Source organism: Mobula hypostoma, chromosome 2 (genome assembly GCF_963921235.1).
Source record: "Mobula hypostoma chromosome 2, sMobHyp1.1, whole genome shotgun sequence".
In the NCBI taxonomy this organism is placed as follows: Eukaryota; Metazoa; Chordata; class Chondrichthyes; order Myliobatiformes; family Myliobatidae; genus Mobula; species Mobula hypostoma.
The window spans coordinates 131,125,709-131,147,239 of record NC_086098.1 but is presented as its reverse complement, the minus strand read 5'-3'; the positions used below and the strand labels follow the sequence as shown (position 1 = coordinate 131,147,239).

General features: G+C 40.3%; 1 protein-coding gene across 8 annotated transcripts in view; it reads left to right on the top strand.

The window, feature by feature from the left end:
• rbks (ribokinase) overlaps nt 1-21,531 on the top strand; it is a 196,344-nt gene that overhangs the window by 68,260 nt on the left and 106,553 nt on the right. For 5 of the 8 annotated variants that reach the window (XM_063040667.1, XM_063040666.1, XM_063040671.1 and 2 more), the window contains one exon: nt 19,888-20,007. The exons of the other annotated variants lie outside the window; for them this stretch is intronic. In XM_063040667.1, the coding sequence (XP_062896737.1) occupies nt 19,888-20,007 (120 nt within the window). The remainder of the gene's footprint in view (nt 1-19,887; nt 20,008-21,531) is intronic. 8 annotated transcript variants of the gene reach the window in all.

Genomic DNA, 21,531 nt, shown 5'->3' with positions numbered 1-21,531 from the left:
TCCTGCCTGGCATTCTTTCTGCTCTAAACAATCTGAACAAAAAACTTACCGGAACCTACCCTGGCCTCTGCCTGTTCTCGCCGAAGCCTGTTGAGCCAAAGCCGCCCTACTCTATGATCATCTCTTTGGCAATGCGCTCTTAAAAGTTGCAAAACCATAAAATATTACTATTATATTTATGAAAATAACTACTCTTGCACTCTTTTAGCTTGAGATTTCCTTTTTTAAGTTTTCTTTTTCCCCTTCCTCTTTCTGAAGTGTGTTCCAGATGTCATCAGTCAACAGGACATATCTGTTCTCTTAAGCACTTAGCAACAGTGCTCAATGGTTGGCAAGAACAGTTCCTTTGTTTTCAATCTTTCTACTGATCCTGAATAGTAAGGCTCTTTTTGTCTGATTGGCACCTTCCAAAGACAGCAGAAGTTGTTATATGGGGAACACTGGTATTTGGTTGGCTTACCATTGTGTATGAGTCTTCCACTGTTTCTCAGCACAATGTGTTTGAGTGAGGGAGGAGGTCACATTAATTACACTACAACATCAGAAAAAACATCTTCTGTTGCTTGAGGCCATAATAGATTAATAGAACATTGAAAATGACCTTATCAAAATATCTCTCTCAAATTTGTATGGAAAACGTTGTGGGCTGTAGGAAGTGGGAGAATCCCAAGCATTCTGGATTGAAGCCCAGAGTGGCACAGATGCCATTCTGTAGAATATGAGATCATCTCTCATTATTATTCTCACAAATAAGTCTTAAATTATAAAATCATAGTATTTATAATTTAGCCAATAAGTCTTGCTATGCCATATTGCTTATCAAACTAGACACCTTACAATGATCCATAACTAATGATTTATTTCTTGTGAAGTTTGCACTAGTGAAAGAGAACCATGAGTAAGGTACTACTAATTTTTCCTCGTTAAGAGTCACTTTTACTTTAAAGGCTAAGTGTTGTGATAGTGCTATTGCAAGAGAGTGTTTTTTTTATTTCAAAATATACTTTATTCAAAAATAAATATATACAATAAACCATTCAATAACTTTTCATCCTTTACATACGTTTCCATTATACACAGTACATATCCGTATTTATAGCCACCCACGTGGCACTCCAGTAGTTCAGCTTACCATATCATTGTTGAGGGGTATACTCCCCGCCCTCCGACCCCTCCCACTCCCACGGGTGGAGAAACCTATACTGTGGTCCTTCCCCACCGGGCCCTTGCGGTGGCTGCACCAAGTTTCAGTGCATCCCTCAGCACGTACTCCTGCAGCCGAGAATGTGCCAGTTGGCAGCATTCTCCCACGGACATCTCCATGTGCTGGTAGATCATCAAGTTTCGGGCCGACCAAAGAGCATTTTTCACCGAGTTGATGATCTGCCAGCAGCACCGGACGTTGGTCTCCGTGTGCGTCCCCGGGAACAGCCCGCAGATCAGAGAGTCCTCTGTTACGCAGCTGCTGGGGATAAACCGTGACACCAGCCTTTCCATCCTCCTCCACACCCTCTTTGCGAACTGGCAGTGTGCAAAGAGGTGGGTCACAGACTCCTCCTCACTGCAGTCCTCCCGTGGGCAGTGGGGTGCAGAGACGACATTCTGGGCGTACAGGAGGGCTCTGACTGGGAGGGCCCCTCTCACCGCCAGCCAGGCGAGGTCTTGGTGCCTGTTGTTTAGATCTGGTGATGAGGCATTTTGCCAGATGAACTGGACAGTCTGCTCAGGGAACCACCCCACTGTGTCCATCACGTCCTTCTCCTGCAGTGCCTGCAGGACACTACGTGCCAACCACTGCCTGATGGCCCTGTGGTCAAAGGCGTTCTCCTGGAAGAACTTTGCTACGTAGGACAGGTATGCCGGCAACGACCAGCTGACAGGAGCGTTGCGCGGGAGTGGGGCCAGATCCATCCTTCGTAGCCAGGGCGACAAGTAGAACCTGGGCACATAGTGGTACTTGGTGCCCACATACCTGGGCTGTACACACAACCTGATGCAGCCACATACGAAGCTGGCCATCAGGGTGAGGGCGACATTGGGGACGTTCTTGCCCCCGTTGTCCGTTATAAATGACTGAGACTGCTGAAAAAACATCAGTATGAAACCATCTACTGCTGCTGCTAAGTTAACAAATTTCACAACACATTCTGGTGATAATAAACCTGATTCTGATTCCTTCATTAGATGGACTTTTCTGACAAAGTGGCCTGTTTTCAATTGCTGTTGTTTCTAACAGAATCTGTTTTTTCTATCCTTTAAGTAATTTGTCTTCTGGCTAAATTGACTTTGCTAATTGTTTGCTGTGAACCAACGTATACGCCTCCTATTCATTGGCTGACCATGCTATCAGTAGAAGCTGTTTTGAATGACAAGTTTACTTGGATCGCTCATATTTTCACACTCCATTTATGTTGTTTCACGATCCCTGATATTTTTTGTTATGTATTTATTCGGTATTTCTTAATAATGTTCATTGCCTGAATGTCAGGTAACACTGGACAACAAAGATTTTGCTTCCTGAATACCTTTAGGTGTATCTTACGAACTTTGGGCTACTGATCATGAAAATCACCATGAAATTTTCCTATCATGCACCGTTTTTAATAAACTTATGTTTATTATTTCAATTCATAATTCAAGTTATTTAAAATGTTGCCTAATAAATAGCAATAAGTAACAAACATGAAATAACAAGATAAGAGTCCTCAAATGAATGTAGTTATCCCCTTTTGTTCAAGAGCCTGATGGTTGAGGGGTACTAACTGTTCTTGAACCTGGTGGTGCAAGTCCTGAGGCACCTGTACCTTCTACTTGATGGCAGCAGTGGGAAAAGAGCATGGCCTTGGTGATGAGAATCTTTGATAATGGATGCTGTTTTTCTACGGCAACATTTCAAGTAGTTGTGCTCAATGGTTGAGAGGGTTTTACCTGTGATGCACTGGGCTAAATCCACTACCTTTTCTGCTCAAAGGCATTGGTGTTCCCACACCAGGCCACAATGAAGCCAGTCAGCACATTTTCCACCACACATCTATAGAAGTTTGCTAGGGTTTTTGATAACATGCTGAATCTCCGCAGGCCCTTGAGGAAGAAGAGGCGCTGTTGTGCTTTCTTCACAATTATATTTATTTGATGAGTCCAGGGTAGGTCCTCTGAGATAGTGACACCCAGGAATTAGAAGTTATTTACCCTCTACAACTCTGATCCTCTGATAATGGGCCATGGACCTCTGGTTTCCCTATTTGGAAGTATAAATAAATAACCTATCAGTTTCTTGGTCTTACTGACATTGAGTGAGATGTTGTCGTTATTACACCACTCAGCCAAATTTTCATTCTCCCTTCTGTATGCTGATTCATCACCCCCTTTGATACAGTCCACAAGAGTGATGTTGTCAGCAAATTTGTATATGGTGTTGGAGCTGTACTTAGCCACATAGTCATGGGTGTAAACGAGTAGAGCAGGGGTCTAAGTACACAGTCTTTCAATGTTTCTATGCTGATGGAGTTTGTGGGAGAGATGTTTTTGCTAATCTGAACTGACTGAGGTCTAAAAGTGAGGAAATACAGGACCCAATTGCACAAAGGGGTATTGAGGCCCGGGTCTCGGAGTTTACTGACTAGTTTAGAGGGGATGATGGTGTTAAATGCCAAGCAATCAATAAAAAGCATCCTGATGTATGGATCTTTGCTGTCCAGATGTTGCAGGGTTGTGTGAAGAGCCAACAAGATAGCCTCTGCAGTAGACCTGTTGCTTTAGTAGGCGAAATGGATTGGATCCAATTCACCACCTAGACAGCTGTTATGTTTCAATACCAATCTCTCAAAACACTTCATCACTGTGGATGTATGTGCCACTGGGAAATAGTCATTTAGACAGGTTATCGTTCTCTTCTTGGGCCACTGATACAATCAAAGCCTGCTTGAAGCAGGTGGGTACCACATACTGCTGGAGCGAGAATCTGAAGATACCTGTGAATACACCAGCCAGTTGGTCAGCACAGGTCTTCGGTACCTGGCCAAGTACTCGTTCCGGATCAGATGCTTCCCTTGGATTCACTCTCTTTAATGTGACCGAACGATCATCAGGAGATATGGGAGCGCACAATGGTTTCTCCTTGTTCTGGTACTCAAAAGGAGCATGGAAGGCATTGACGTCATCTGGAAGTGAAACTCTGCTATCCCCAATGTTGCAAGATTTAACTTGGTTGGAAGTTGTAACGTGCAAACCCTGCCACAGCTGTTGAGCATCCCCGCAATAACTTCAGTCGAGTCTGGAATCTCCACTTCATCCAAGAGATGGCTTTCCAGTGATCATACCTGCACCTCTTGTAGCATTCTTAATCTCCAGTCTTCAATGCCTGTGATCTGGCTCTCAGCACATTCGTGATTTCATTGTTCATCTAAGGCTTCTGATTGGCGTGAACCCTGAACAATTTCATGGGAACACACTCATCCACAGCTGTTTTAATAAAGTCTGCAATGACCTTGGCATGGTCATTCAGGTCCTCAGATGTGATCTTGAACACAGCCCAGGCTACTGATTCCAGGCAATCCTGGAACCGTTCCCCTGCCTCCCGGCTCCTCCTCTTAGTTGTCTTGATCTCTGGAGCCTTGCTCTTTAGGCTCTGTCTGTATGCAGGTAGTAGGAGTACAGCCAAATGATCCAACCTGCCAAAATTTGGTCACGGGAAGGAACGATAGGCATTCCTTATTGCAATGTAGCAGTGGTCTTGTGCATTGGGACCTCTGGTGAAACAGATTATATGCTGCTGATAACTAGACAGGATTTTCTTCAGACAGGCCTGGTTAGAGTCGTCAACTATAATTTGGAATGCATCAGGATGAACTGTTTCTTGTTTACAGACAACATTGTGCAGTTTTGCAAGTGCTTGCTTATAATTGGCCATTGGTGGTATGAGAACTTCTGAGGCAAATAGAATGATCTACATTTAATTGTCAGTTGTTCTAAGTCAGGGGAACAAGAAGTTGATATGACCCCAGTGTCTGTGCGCCAACGAGAATTGACTAAAAAGCATATGCTGCCACCTCTTTGCTTACCAGAGTCCATACAACTTCTTGACAACTAGCACTTGCCAACCAACATGCCCCAAATCTCAATGCAGTTTCCATGTACACTGCAAGTTTTGGCACTAACTTCACCAAAGACAGGAACCTTGTTTAAATCCATAATTGCCAATCAAATGATAAGCTGAAATATAGCATTACAATATTTGGCCCTCTTTGCTGCTGGGTATAAGAATATTTGGCATGTAGCAACTCTGTAATTTGCTTTGCTTCAATTCAGTGAAGTTTGAAAATGTAATAGAACGCATTTCAGTGCTGGCCAACCTCCAAAAGAAAACTTCCAGAACTTTATATGTCTGAAATAGACCCATAGAATACGGCAACACAGAAGTAGGCTCTTTGGCCCATCTACTTTGAACCAAACCATTAATCTGTCTCATCCCATTGACTTGCACCCTCACCATAGCCCTGCATACCCCATTCCATCCATGCACCTATCCAAATTTCTCTTAACAGTTGAAATCGACCCCGCTTCCACCACTTTCACTACCAGCTCATTCTACACTCTCACCACCATTAGAGTGAAGAAGTTCCCCCTCATTTTCCCATTAAACAGTTCACCTTTCATCCTTTCCCATGACCTCAAGTTGTAGTCTCACCCAACCTTAGTGGAAAATGCCTGCTTGCATTTACCCTATCTATAGCCCTCTTTTTCTTGTAAACCTCTGTCAAATTTCCCTTCAAACTTTGCATCCTCCTCAAAAACCACATTTCTGCTACTACAATTCGTTTCCTCATGTGACTAGATATGGTCCAACATTCTGAGCCATATAACATAACTGGATAAACATAACATTTTAGTACTCTGAGGCGGGTTGTCATGCCTGGTTTAGTATTGGTCAGTATACTCTTCATTCTCGTAAAGGTGTCTTTTGCCATCACTATTCTTCTTTTGATGTCCAAGTCGCACCTGCCATCTGATGTCACCCAGCTTCCTAAGCAGTAAAAGTTCTGTACTTGTTTTATGTCTTCCCCATTTATTCTCAGCCTGCTGATAGGATTCTTCTTCTTTTTGGATACTGTATCACCATACATTCTGTCTTTTTGCAATTCATAGATAGACCCATTTTTGCACTTTCTTCAACAATTATATCAATTAAGTTTTGTAGTTCTTCCTCCGTACTTGCAATTAACACAGTGTCATCTGCATATCTGAAATTATTGATGTTTTCACCACCAACTTTGATTCCCAAGATGTTTCTTATTTTTTGTAATATTGGTTCACTGTACACATTAAATAAATCAGGGGCAAAAACATACCCTTGTCTAACGCCTCTCTTGATAAACTGACTCACTTCTCCATCTATTCTTACAGCGGCAGTTTGTTCCCAGTACAGATTTCTGATTAGGCGGAGGTCTTTTGAATCTAGATCTAGAGTTTTCTGTAATATTTCAAATAACTTATCGTGCTTCACTTTATCAAATGCTTTTGTGTAGTCGATAAAACAAACAAACAAATCTTTTTGCACTTGAATAGCTCGTTCTGGTAGTATCCTTAACATCAATATGGCGTTTCTTGTACCTTTGTCTTTCACAAAACCACATTGTTCTTTGCCTATTTCAGCTTGTATCTTACTTTTAGATCTTGTCATCAAAATTCTTAGAAGTATTTTGGTGATATGACTCATTAAACTTATGGTCCTATGTAATTCACATTCTATTGCTCCAGCTTTCTTAGGAAGAGTGATAAAAACTGATTTTTTTCATTTCTTCTGGTATTATTCCAGTCTCATAAATGTCATTGATTAAATCAGTAAGTTTTTCAATTCCATAATCTTCAAGGGCAATAATTTGTTCTATCACTAATTCATCAGGACCTGCTGCCTTTCCTTTCTTCATTTATTTATTGCATTACGAACTTCGGATTTTAAAATACTTGGACCTTCAATGTTTTTCTTAATTTCTGGTTTTTCGCCTTGATTCCTGAATATATTCAGTCCATCTGTTCATAATCTCATCTTTTTTTATGATAATGGTACTGTCCTTTGCTTTCAAACATCTGCCTGAAGAACAGAGCAGCTTTTTACCAGTGATATTCTTGATTTGTTGATGTAACCTTTTTGGATCAGTAATAGGGAGTCTTCCTATTTGCTCACATTCCTGGTTTAACCATCCTTCTTTGGCTTTTTGACATAAGCTTTTAACTTTTTTATCTAAGGATTTATATTCTATAGGATTTGCTTTCTTCCATCTCTTCTTCCATTAGATTTTTGATTTCATCCTGTCATCCATTTATTCTTTGTGCTTTTTTCTTTTTTAGGAATCACTGACTTTGCTGATTCTACCAAGGCATCCTTTAGAGAGTTAAATTTCATTTCTACATGATTGCTATCATCTTCAACAGATTCAATTTCCAGACTTTGAAGTCTATTCATAACTTCAATTGTAAATTTTTGTCTTAAGTTTTCTTCTTTAATTAATTGCAAGCAGTCAAGAGATTGTTCAGGTATTTGCTTCTTTAGTTTTTTAAGTTTAACTTTTACATGACACACTACTGGGTTATGGTCACTATTATAGTCTGCACCGGGCTATGTTTTGCATTGAGTCACTTGAGTTTCTAAATCTTTGGTTTATAGTAATAAGTCAATTTGATTTCTAGTGTTATCACCTGGACTTTTCCAGGTCCACAAGTATCTTGGATGGTTTTTAAAATAGGTATTCATAATGACCTGATGATTCATTTTGCACCATTCTATCCATTTCTCACCTCTTTCATTTCTTTCCCCTAGGCCAAATTTTCCTCTGGTATTTCCATAAGCACCTTGTCCTACTTCAGCATTTAGATCCCCCATGACAATAACAATATCTTGAGATTTGCATCCATTCTTTGCTTGTTTAAGCTCTTCATAGAATTTAACTATATTTTCATTTGTTTCATCTGTTGTTGGTGCATATACCTGTATAACTGCTAAATCAGATGGTTGTCCTCTGAAACTAACAAGGAGCATTCTTTCTGATATTGCCCAATGTCCTAAAACACTTTTTGCCATGTTTTCATCCATGAGAATTCCTACTTCATCAGTATGGGATGTTCCACAAGAATAAACTATTGTTTTATTTCTAATCTGACATGTTCCAGCAGCACCTATCCAATGAACTTCGTTAATTCCCATGATGTTGATCTTTAGTCTTTCCATTTCATTTATCACATTGTTCAATCTTCCTGTTTGATATAGGGTTCTTACATTCCAAGTGGCAATAATTTTCTTTTGTGTTACTTGAATTTTATGAGCAGTAGCTTGATGACGGTCGGGGATCCCCTGCTGGCCAGAATCAACCCTACCGAGCGAAACATCTTCAGAGTTGTCTTGAAGATCCTCTTGATGCTGTTGTTGTGTGATACATGTTGTGAGTTTTGTTATGGTTTTTTTAGCAAATTGCAATGGTGGTTTGCTATTGCCTACCGTTGGGCAAACTAAAGAAATCGCCATTTCTCTTCCCAAATGTACGCCCGCCTATACTATAGCTGTTGACATTTGAGGTCGTGGCTCATCCGCCTTCTCCGTTATAAGTTCAGTTACTGAATCTGCCGGATCTGCCGTTGGCCTTCGCTCGTATCCTGAACAGGAACCCTTGCAGGTGCTACCGTTCCGGGTCAGAGCGACCCTGGGAGCAATGAATGACTAAAGGGTAACTCCACTTTCCCCAAAGCTCTGAAAGTCCCCAATCAGAGCCTCATCATCAGCTGCAGTTTAAAGTCATACCCAGGACTCTGTACTCAATACATTGATTTATGAAGGCCTGTGTGCCAAAAGCATTCTTTATGACCCAATCTACCTGTGAAGCCACTTTCTTCTAATTATGAATGTGTATTCCCAGATCTCTCTGTTCAACCACATTCCTCAGTGCTGTACAGTTCACTGTGCAAGACCTCCCCTGGTAGGTCCTCTCAAAGTGCAACACTTGTCTGCATTAAATTCCATCTGCCATTTTCAGCCCATTTTTCCAGCAGGTCCAGATCCCGCTGCAAGCTCTGATAGTCTTCCTTGTTGTCCACTACCCCCTCAATTTTGGTGTCATCCACAAATTTGCTGAACCAGTTTTACCACATTATCATCCAGATCATAGATGACTAACACCAACACATCCAGAACTGATACCTGTGGCGCTCCACTAGTCACAGGCCTTCAGTCAGGGAGGCAACCATCTACTATCACTCTTTGGCTTCTCCCACAAAACCAACATCTAATCCAATTTATTACTACATCTTGAATGCCAAGCGACTAAACCTTCTTGACCAACCGTCCATGTGCGACCTTATTGAAGGCCTTGTTAAAGTTTATCCACTGCCTTTCCTTCATCAACCAGTTAGTTGAGTGGTGTCACAGCAAGAGCCTTGCACTCAATGTCAGCAAGGTCAAAGAGACAATTCTGGACTTCAGTAAGGGTAAGACAAGGGAACACAAACCAACCCTCATAGAAGTGGAGAGAGTGTTCAAGTTAGAAACATCAAAAACCTGCAGCACAATATCTATAGAAGCCCTTAGGATTCTTCTCCACCTTGTCTGCTAGAGCAATCTCATGTCTTCTTTTAGCCCTCCTAATTTCCTTCTCTAGTGTTCTCTTGTATTTCTTATACTCCTAAGTACCTCATTTGTTCCTACATGCCTATACCTACTATGCACATCCTTCTTTTCGTTAGCCAGGACCTCAATATCTCTCGAAGACCGAGAGTTCCCTAAACCTGTTATCCTTGCTTTTTATTCTGACAGGAACATACGAACTCTGTACTCTCTATCCCACTTATCAATATACCTTTGCTAGAAAACAAGCAGATCCAATCCACTCTTGCCAGATCCTTTCTAATGCCATCAAAATTGGCATTTCTTCAATTTAGAATCTCAATTCAAGGACCTGACGTATCTTTTTCCATAATTACTTTGAAACTAATAGTATTATGATCACTAGGTGCAAGTGTTCCCCTACACATGCTTCTGTCACCCGCCCTGTTTCATTCCCTAATAGGAGATCTAGTATTGCATTCTCTCTACTTGGACTTCATGTACTGATTAAGGAAATTTTCCGGAACACACATGACAAACTTTTTCCCATCCTGCTCTTTTACAGTATAGGAGTCTCAGTTAATATGTGGAAAGCTAAAATCACCTACTATCACAACCTGATGTTTCTTGCAACAATCTGCAATCTCTCTACAAATTTGTTCGTCTATAATGTGTGGTCTACAATAAAATCCCATTAATGTGGTCATGCCTTTCTTATTCTTCAGTACTACCCATTAAAGCCTCATGAGACGAGCTCTCCAGTCTGTCCTGACAGAGCACTGCTATGACATTTTCCCTGAGTCGTAACACCACTGCTCCTTCCCACTCAATCACATCTAAAACAACGAAACCCCGGAGTATCGAGCTGCCAGTCTTGTCCCTCCTGCAGTCAAGTCTCACAAATGGCTACAATGTCATAATTCCATGTGTTGATTCATGGTCTAAGCTCATTCACCTTTCCTACAATACTCCTTGCATTGAAACATACGCAGCTCAGAACATTAGTAGCACCATGCTCAACCTTTTGATTCCTGACTTTGTATGCAGGCTTAACATCCACTATCTGTTCTGGTGCTCTGATTCCCATCCTTTGCAACTCTAGTTTAAACCCTTGCCCTGTGCAGCACTAGCAAGCCTTCCCACTAGGATATTAGTCCCCTTCCAGTTCAGGTGCAAACTGTCCTTTTTGTATAGATCCCACCTTCCCTGGAAGAGTTCAACGATCCAAAAATCTGAAGCCCTCCGTCCTGCACTATCTCCTAAGCCATGTGTTAAATTGTTTGATCCTTCTGTTTCTAGTTTCACTAGCACATGGCATGGGTAGCAATCCTGAGATCACAACTCTGGAGGTTTTGTCTTTTAAGTTAGCACCTAACTCCCTGAACTCACTTTACAGGACCTCGTCACCCCTCGTACCCATGTCATCGGTACTGACATTGATCACGACATTTGGCTGCTCACTCTCCTACTTGGATTCAATCTGGTCTGTTTGAAGCTGCAGCCTTAATATGTAATTGTATAACTGGTGTAATTGTTGTGAAATTATTTTAATCATTTTAAATTTTTCGTGTTACTTGCTGTCATCTGATGTAACCCTTGTATTCCGACAATAAGCCCTCCCCACATAAACAACTTTGAGAACCCAGAACATTTAAGTATGGTTGAAATATATTTTCTGTTGTCATCTTTGTCAATAAATTGTCCATTATTAAGATGTGTTGAATAATCCTCTGTGTGGTCAGGAAGCCTAGTCTCAACTACACAACTAACAATATGTAGTCTGAGTAATTAGTTTCAGATTTTAATCATTGTTCTTTTTTATGAGTAATTCTTTGTGTAGTCTCAGTCTTTGCAAATTGATGACCATATTTAGAAGCAACAGAAACAAAATAGTTGTTGTTATTTGGAACTGATCAGTATCTAGAATGTGACACCAATTTTACCTCAATATTGATTTTTTCTTTCATAGTTTTTATCTATCCATGCTTTCTAGTGAGAGCTGTTTTTAAGATGCTTAATTGAAACTAAATCAGAAGTATTAAAACAAACATAACTTGAAAAATAAAAGGGAAAAAAACACTTCACAAGTTGGGAGTTAAGATAAAAATCTGAAAATGCTGCCAACCATTAGCAAGTGAAATAGTACATGTGGAGAATAGAAGATATTGATTTGAAACATTAACTCTGCTTTCACCTTTGGTATGTTGCCTCACCTGCTGATTGGTTCTCCGAATATCATTCTCATCTGCATCTCAGACTTTCATTTATTTTCCTTAAATTTGCAATAGATGCAAAATGTTTGATTCCAATTACTTTTTTCTTGTTAAAAAGTTTTATTTTCTGTAGTTCTTTTCAGTTGTGAGAGTCATTGCAAAATTTGGCTCTTAAATAGTATTTAATTTATTTATTTTGAGATACAGCATGAAATAAGCCCTCTTGGCCCTTTTCGAGCTGCGCTGTCCAGCAACCCCCTATAATCAGGACAATTTACAATGACCAATTAACCTACAACCAGTACATATTTGGACTTCAGGAGGAAACCTGAGCACCTGGAGAACACCCATACATTTCATGGGGAGGATGTACAGACTCCTTACAGATGACGTTGGAATTGACCTGTGAGCTCCAACTTCCCAAGCTGTAATAGCATCACACTAACCACTGTGCTACTGTGGTACCCAGTAAACTATTACAGTATTATTTGTCTGAAGACTGAACTCATATATTTTGGTAAAATCATAAAAATTTGCATATTTTTGCTTCCCATGGCCAAGATTGTCAGGATCTACTTAATCATGAAACCTTCGCAGAAGCACAAGGTTTCCTTAACAGACATTTTCAAACTTTGAAAATCAAGCTTAAGTTCAAGTTTAATTATCATCCAACCGTGCATGAACATAGCCAAACCAAACACGTTTTTCAGGGGCCAAGGTGTAAAAGGCATTACCAACAGCACAGAGTGCACTGCAAATACCAGATGGCACAAATAGCATATATGGTTACAATTTCAGAAAAAACATACAATCACAAAGAAAAAAATATGTAGCCCAAGTCCCTGAGTGGCTTGACTGTAGACTGTCCTGGTTCAGTTCTTCTTCCACTGAGTGAACACTGAAGGGCAGCATCAACAGGCGATGCCACCTTGCAACCCAGCATAATTCCAGCATACTCAGCAGAGGACCTTGCTCTCACCCGGGCGGCTGTAACAGGCTGTGATATCCAAAGTGACTCTGTGATCAAGGCCTAGTCCTCACTACAACTGAGGCAACACAGCTGCCCTGCCATTGGTCCAATGATGAGCCTTGCAGTATTCTATATTACCTATGTCTAACAGAGTCTTGCAATCCCAATAAAAACACCTGTAATCATCTGCTCCATTAATAATATTGTCGATGAAAAGATACATGGAGGTATGAAGTTTTGCAACAGAGTTTGGTGGTTCTTGGAATCTCTCATCAGAAGAATAAGACAGCATTCTTGGTCTTATCCAGTTTTTTTAATTTAAAAAATTCAGAGAATGCAGTCCAGTGCAGACAAGTTGATTCTCATGGAGTTTTGTCTGGTGCAGCACATCTTTTGTGAAGAATTTCAAAAATTCTTGAAATTATTTGTAAAATGTTGTATTCATAGAATTTTAGTAGTCTCTATTGGGCACATGTGTATCCAATGTATTGATGGGGAAAGTAAACCATGATGGGCATTAGACAATTTATGATGTTTACCTCTCTTTTGGCTGATTGACAAAATATATTTTCTTTCTAGAATTGGCTCTTGAATATCAGCAATAACATTTAGATGAGAGACTCCCCAGCATGTAAGTGGCACTGAAAATAATTCAGTTAATCTTAGCAACACGCATAAAAGTTGCTGGTGAACGCAGCAGGCCAGGCAGCATCTCTAGGAAGAGGCGCAGTCGACGTTTCAGGCCGAGACCCTTTGTCAGGACTAATAACCTGTTAGGAATAAGAATTTGGCTTTATGAGAGTTTGTCCACTGTGTAGGGAAGCAGGCTCAGCAGGTAGACTTGTTCTTGTGAAATATTTTGTTTGTTAACATCTTATTACAATTTTGTTACATGTACCATGTTTTCAACTGATTGCATGGGATCAGGAAGATGATTCATTAATGATTAATGGAATATGTCCTGTTAATCTACAAAGGGGAAGAAAGCATAAAGATTGGCTAATTTATTTTCTTTATTATTTTTACTGTTTCCTCTTCAGTTTCAGTAAAACCCAGGAATTTATTGAAATTGACGATGTTGCCCTGGATGTTTCCTGTAAACCTGTGAGCTATTTCCTCTGAATTTTAACAATAGCCTGTTCATATTTAGTGCGAATCAATTTTCTACCATTTAAGAATGAATAAACAGTTAAGCAGTCCAAGTTTTAGTGAGATGAGGATGGCCAAATTAAACTGTAAACAAATTTGCAGGACTCCCTTATACCGTGGAACATGGTACAGCTTTCCAATTTATAATTATTTAAACATTTAAAATGTACTTGGGCAATTATATGGATATGGACCAGACAAGGGCAAATGGGACTAGCTTAGATGAAAACCCTGATCAGCTTTGATCATTTGGGCTGAATGACCTATTTCCATACTGTATGACACTTTGACTATGAAAGTGAAAAGGTGATTAAAAATGACACTTTGTAAATGGACACTGCATACTTGTATGATTTCCATTGAAGTTTGTTTACTTGCAAAATGATCAACTCTCAGTTCCTGATAGCTTTTTCTGAAGTTAGCATTAGACATCTCAGTAAAAGTTTTAATGAAAAGTTTTTTTTGCTCTTGTGGCAAGTTTTGCAGCTTAACTTTAATTTTTGCAAACTTCACCTCAAATATTTTTGTACCAACTTTTACTGGAAGAGTGAGGTGATAAGATCATGGCAAAAATGAAGCAAGAGGCATCTGAGATATCAGAACAACCAGCCAAGCATTTCCTAAGCCATTAAGCATTGAGAAAGAATTGGAAAAAATTAAGTATCCGAGAAAAATGAGAGGAAGGGAAGGGGCAAATATGATAGAATAGTATTTAAAAAGTTATGTCAATGATTTACCCCCTGAAAAAATGAGACTCTGAAGCAGGGAGTTCGATGGGTTGAAAATGTGCATAAATTGGAACTACTCAACTGTGTTTTTGATTATAATGTAAGAAAGGCATATTTTAGCCCCGTCAACACAGCAAAATATTTTTCACCAGCAGCTGGTGACATCCCCAAAGCTGCACATCCCACTCTACTGGCTAATCAAACAATAATCTGATGTGGTTTTTGGCCAGCATCCCAGACTTCTTAATCACAACACCTGAGTATATCCTGTGCCACTGGCAGGATAGGCATAAAATATAGAAGACCATAAGACATAGAAGCAGAACCAGCCCATCGAGTCTGCGCTGCCATTCCATCATGGCTGATCCCAGATGCCACTCAACCCCATACACTTGCCTTCTCACCATATCCTTTGATGCCTTGCCTGATCAATTTTCGCCTTAAATATATGCACAGACTTGGCCTCCACTGCAGTCTGTGGCAGACCATTCCACAGATTTGCTACTTTCTGGCTTAAAAAAATCCCTCCTTACCTCTGTACTAAAGGGTCGCCCCTCAATTTTGAGGCTGTGCTCGCTAGTTCTGGATACCCCCACCATAGGAAACATCCTCTCCACATCCACATTATCTAGTCCTTTCAACATTTGGTAGGTTTCAATGAGATCCCACCGCATTGTTCTAAATTCCAATGAGTACAGGCCCAAAGCTGCCAAACGCTACTCATATGTTAGCCCCTTCATTCCAGGAATCATCCTCATGAACCTCCTCCGGACTCTCTCCAATGACTACACATCCTTTCTGAGATATGGGCCCTAAACTGTTGATGATACTCCAAGTGCAGCCTGACTAGTGTCTTATAAAACCTCAGCATTATCTCCTTGTTTTTATAGTCTATTCCCCTTGAAATAAATGCCAACATTGCATTTGCCTTCTTTACCAGAGACTCAACCTGTAAATTAACCTTCTGGGAGTCTTGTACAAAGATTCCTAAGTGCCTCTGCGCCTCTGATGTTTGAGCCTTCTCCTCATTTAGATAATAGTCCACACTATTGTTCCTTTTACCAAAATGCATTATCATACATTTCCCAACACTATATTCCATCTACCACTTTTTTGACCATTCTTCCAATTTGTTAAAGTTCTGCTGCAATCGCATTGCTTCCTCAGCACTATCTACCCCTCCATCTATCTTTGTATCATCCGCAAACTTTGCCACAAAGCCATCAATCCTATTATCTAAATCATTGAAAAACAATGTGGGAAGCAGCGGTCCTATTACGAACCCTGCTGAGGAACACCACTAGTCACCAGCAGCCAACAATAAAAGGCCCCTTTTATTACCACTCACTGCTTCTTGCCTGTCAGCCATTCCACTATGTATGCTGATATCTTTCCTGTAATGCCATAGGATTTTATCTTGTTAAGCAGCATCACGTGTGGCACCTTATCAAACACCTTCTGAAAATCCAAGTAAATGACATTCTCTGCCTCTCCTTTGTCCACCCTGCTTGTTACTTCCTCACTGTAACAGAACATAGAATAGTACAGACCCTTCAGCCCATGATATTGTGCCAACCTTTTAACCTATTCCAAGATCTATCAAACTCTTTCCTTACACATAGCCCTCCATTTTTCTTTCATCCATGTCCTATCTCTTAAATGTTCCTAATGTATCTGCCTTTATCACCACCCCTTGCAGTGCATTCCACACACCCAATGCTCTGCAATTTAAAAAAAATCCTTCCTCTGACAATCCTTCCATACTTTCCTCCAATCTCCTTAAAGTTATGCCCTCTCATATTAGTCATTTCTGCCTTGGGGAAAAAAGTACAGGCTGGTCCACTCTGTCTATGCCTGTTATCATCTTATACACTTCTATCAAGTCTCCTCTCATTCTCTTTCTCTCCAAAGAGAAAAGTCCTAGCTCACTTAACCTTTACTCATGAGACATGCTCTCTACTTCAGACAGCATTCTGGTAAATCTTCTCTGCATGCTCTCTAAAGTTGTAAATCTTTCTTATAATGAAATGCCCAGAACTGAATGCAATACTTCAAGTGCGTTCTAACCAGATTTCTATAGAACTGCACCACTACCTCTGTCCCCTGATTAATGAAGGCCAACACACCGTATGCCTACTTAACTCTATCAACTCTGAGAGATCTGTGGACTTACACCCAAAGATCCTTCTGTTCCTTCACACTGCTGAGACTTTGCAAGGATGATAGTGCCATAGTGGCATATTATCAGTAAGCACTGGCCTTGGAAGCCTCCATTGATTCTGCATCTCAGGGCACCATACCATCGATAACTGTCCATCAAATGATGATTCAGTACTTGAATAACGTTTTGAAGAAGTGCTAAACCTTTTGAAATCCTTGAAGTCTTCTACACAGAATACATTTTATGTACATCACCAGAAGTAGCACAGTCCATGTTTCAGGTCAAGACCCTTCAGCTAGATTGTCCAGATTAAGAGTCTTGACCTGAAAAGTCGATCACCCAGCTCTCTCCATAGATGCTGTTTGACCTGCTGAGTTCCTCCAGCTTTTTGTGTGTTGCTGCTTGACAATTTTTTGAGGTATAATTGCTGTTTAGTCTTCCTGGAGATGAAGTCCTTATGACTGTGAACTTTTTCTTCATCTTATAAAATACTAGTTCAGATTAAATAGGCAGATGAAGAATTAACAGTGCAAAATTTGAGCATTCATATGATGTTGCAGAATTGTAATTCATCCTATTGCAACTATCATACTCAGACAAACCTATATTTGTTCTTAAGTGATTCTTTGATGTGGAGGTTAACTTGCTTTCATTTGAGAACTTCAAACTGCTACATGGAGCAGGAGGTGCCTGAAAATCAGTATGGATAATTTGTAAGAGAATGCATTCCTTTGCCACTCAAGCTGGTTGTTGTGTATACCCAAAACATAACCTTGAAGTTCTCAATACCATCCTGATGCTAGCCCCAGTGTCATAAATTCTTCTGCCGAGGTGCTGGACTAGCTCATTCTTGATAATGAGGCTAACTCTGAAGAAAGGTATCCTTATTCTGGCTTAACTCTCCAGAAGAAGATGTGTCCTGTGTTTTTCTCAAAAATGGTCATCTCTTGCTTGTGGTGCCTCACTTGCCACAGTGATGTCAAATCATTTATGCTCCTAAGCAACTTTAGCCAAGCAGCATTTTAGGTCTGTGGTTGCTGGGGATATCAGCATTTTAGCATTCCAGATCCCAAACTTTACACTGAGGAGTGAAAGCTCTTTGTGTGTTTCTTTTAATATGGACTATCTTTTGCACACCAACTACCACACAGGTTTCGGAGCAGGTCTTGATCTATTTGCAAGATTTTTGGAGACCAGTTATGCTGTCTGGGTATTAATGCTCACTACATGTCGGTGGGCATACATGTTGGTTCGCATATACTGTATATAAACATATACAGATCTTGCCTGAGAAGTTGCCATCTCTTGAGGCAATCCCATTTCCAAAAACTGTTTGGAACTGCATTGTCTAAATCGTGCAAGATTGGCTATCTTTTCAGGAATGATAGCAAATTTGCTGGGTGCCGCAGGAAAATTTGAAACTTGGTCTACTGTAAGTTCACCTCTAGTGTCTTGACATGGATATGTATTGCAGCTGTTCCCTTGTAATTGGGCCCAAATCATAGAAGCCTGTATAATGTTAACTTCAGTAAGAATGACTGTGGTTCCAAATGGTGTCTCCACCACCTTCCTAAGAGAGTCTGGAGTGGGTGTTAAGTGCTGTCTTTAATAGTAATTCCTACTCCATTAATTAAGGAAGAGTCAATCAGCAGATTCTGGAGATCCACAACTTTCAACCTTGCTGGTAATCTGATTTTTTTTGACTAATATGCATTATATTTATATAGTAAAATTTCAGTAATCCGGCATGTTTAGGATTTTGGTGCCAGGCTAGATTTTCCAGATGACACCCAACACCATTTTCACTTTTAGATTATTATCAGTTTCCCAGTGAATCCAATGTTTAAAATTTTAACCACCCATATTAACTTTTTTTTACACTACACCAACATGTGCATCAGTGCTGCTTTCTACACTTCTGCAGAACTCATCCATTTCATCAGCATTCAACCAACTTCCACCCTGCGCTCATATACACCTTGATCTTGCTTTAAGGAGATACCTGGGTATTAATGTCTCCATCTCAGGAGACGTGCTTTATTACTGTCATCTTCTATAAACCCAGTGACTCATCTATACCTCTCTCACCCTGCCTCCTGTAAGGATGCTACCCCTTTTCCTCAACTTGATTGTCCCAGCCACATCTGTTCTCGAGATACAGCTGCCTTCTTCAATACTTCTGAAATGTCCTCCTCTTTCTGGAAATATGGCTGTCTCTCTGCCATAGTTGATGAAGCCATGGCACATATTACCTTCATTTCCACGGAGGGACCAACCAATCACATTTTCTCCTCAGATAGAACAGCAAAGGAGTTCCCTAAGTTCCTCATCTTTCACCCTACTAGTCTCCACATCCAGTATGACACCTCCATCATTTCTGCCTTCTTCACCATGATCTCACCACCAGTCTCATCTTTCCTGCTTCCACTTTAGCCCCACCCGCTTTCTGCTTTCTGCATGAGTCTGTTTCTGACTCATTCCTCTCTTGTCTCCTGGGACTCCCCTGCCCCTGTAATGAGTTGGGGCGTTGAGTATAAACGTCGAGAAGTCATGTTAGAACTGTATTAAGCTTTGGTTTGGCTAATATTGGAGTACGTGTACATTCTGGCAATCACATTACAGAAAGGACAGGAAAGCTTTGGAGGAGGTACATAAGTGTTCCATCAGCACATTTCCTGGATAAGAAATTAGGTATAAGGGAAGGTTGGACAAACTTGCATTGTTTTCTTCAGACCATCAGAGACTGAGGAGGGGCCTGTTAAAAGTTCATAAGAATATGAGAGGTATAGATGGTCAAAGTCTTTGTTCCTAGGAAGGCATAGACTTAAGAGGAGAAGGAAAATTATAAGAGATAAGTATGGGACACATTTTTTTACACAGTGGTAGGTACCACTGTGGTAGAAAGCACCACCAGTGGAGGTAATGGAAGCACATATGATAGTGATGTTTAAGAGGCAGATAGACTATGTGCAGGCAATGGGATTAGTTTAATTTAGCATTATGGTTGGCAAAAACATTATGGGCTTGTTCCCCTGTTTGACTGTTTTATAACTATTTTCATTAACTCTCCTCTTCAGATTATACCATCCACTTAAACTTGGAGCAAGTTACAGGAATCCCACTAGGATACTGGAGGAATGTGCAAATTTCATGCAGACGTTCATGGAGGTCAAGATTGAACTTGGGTTACTGGAGCTGTAAGCCATTCCTGACTAGCTGTACTGCTGTGTGCCCTTGCAGTTTTGTAGCTAGGTTGTTTTAGTTCATGCGACACAGGAGCAGAATTAGGCTATTTGTCTTGTTGAGTTTTTTCCATCATGGTTTCATTCATAGCTGATATTTTTTCCAAGCCCATTCTCCCACCATCTCCCCATAACCCTTAACCCCATTACAAATAAAAAAGAAGTAATCAATCTTTGCCTAAAGTACACCCAGTGTTTTTGCCTCCACAGCCCTCTGTGGCAATGAATTCCTCAGATTCAATAGCCTCTGGCTGAAGAAATTCCTCCTCATCTCAGTTCTGAAGGATGCCCCTTTATATTTAGGCTATGCTGTCAGATCCCAGACTTTCCTACTGACAGAAACATATTCTCCATGCTCATTCTATTCAAGCCTTTCAGTAGGTTTCAGTGAGATTCTCCTTCCCTTCATCTTTATGAACTCCATCAAGGACAAATCAGAGACATCAAATGCTCCTGTAACATTAAGCTTTTTATTCCTAGGATTGTTCTTGTGAACCACCTCTGGACCCTTTCTAGGGCCAGCACGTCTTTTCATGTGTATGGGGCCCAAAATGGCTCACAATATCCCAAATGTGGTCTGGCCAATGCCTTACAATATCTCAGCAGTACCTCCCTGCCTTCATATTCCAGTCTTCTTGCACTTGTGCAAATACCCTTTTGATACTTTCTGGGAGCGGTGGAATTCTAGGCTGCACTCTCCAGCTCCCCCTCTCATTAGCCAGAACCTGCTTAGAGAGAAGCCAACCAGAGAAAAACCACATAACGCTTTCTGAAATCTACCAAGCCAATGTTGAATAATATTACTTTATTTTCCTCAACATCTGCATTGGTAATGTCAGCACATTATTCACCCAAACTAATTTTCTTATTGCCAAAAATAAAACCCAAAATATTTGCTTGAACAATGAAAGCAGTACTCATGTAGACATTGGAAATCTTGATTTACATTAAATTAGATTTGAATCCTTAATCTGCAGTTTTAAGGAAAAATCTGACAAGTATGCAATTTGTGGTCTGATGCAATTCAGAAAATATATTTGTAATTTAATATTGTGATATATATGCCCATGTAAAAAAGTCAACGTAGATGCTTTGAACTGTGGCTAAGCAACATAATATAGACTGCAGTTGATGATGGGACTCAGTTTGTGAAATACTTAGCACTATTCTTTAACTGGAATTTGTTTTTAAAGCTGAGTAACTGAGATTTTGATGTTATCAACTCTGCAGTAGATATATGGTTGACAACAATTGTGTCATTCTTAAAAGATGGAAGGACAACAGAGGGTGCAATGAGGAAATCACATGGAGTCATGGGGGGGGGGTCTGAAAAATAGGAAGACTAATGGAGATATGGAAAAGAAGCAATAAAATAGTGGATTTCATTTTGTAATGAAAAGATCCTGAGCTGCGGTTGCAACCAAAATTCTGCATTATAAAAGAACTTTGGCTGAGAGTGGTTTTGGATAGAACTTAATG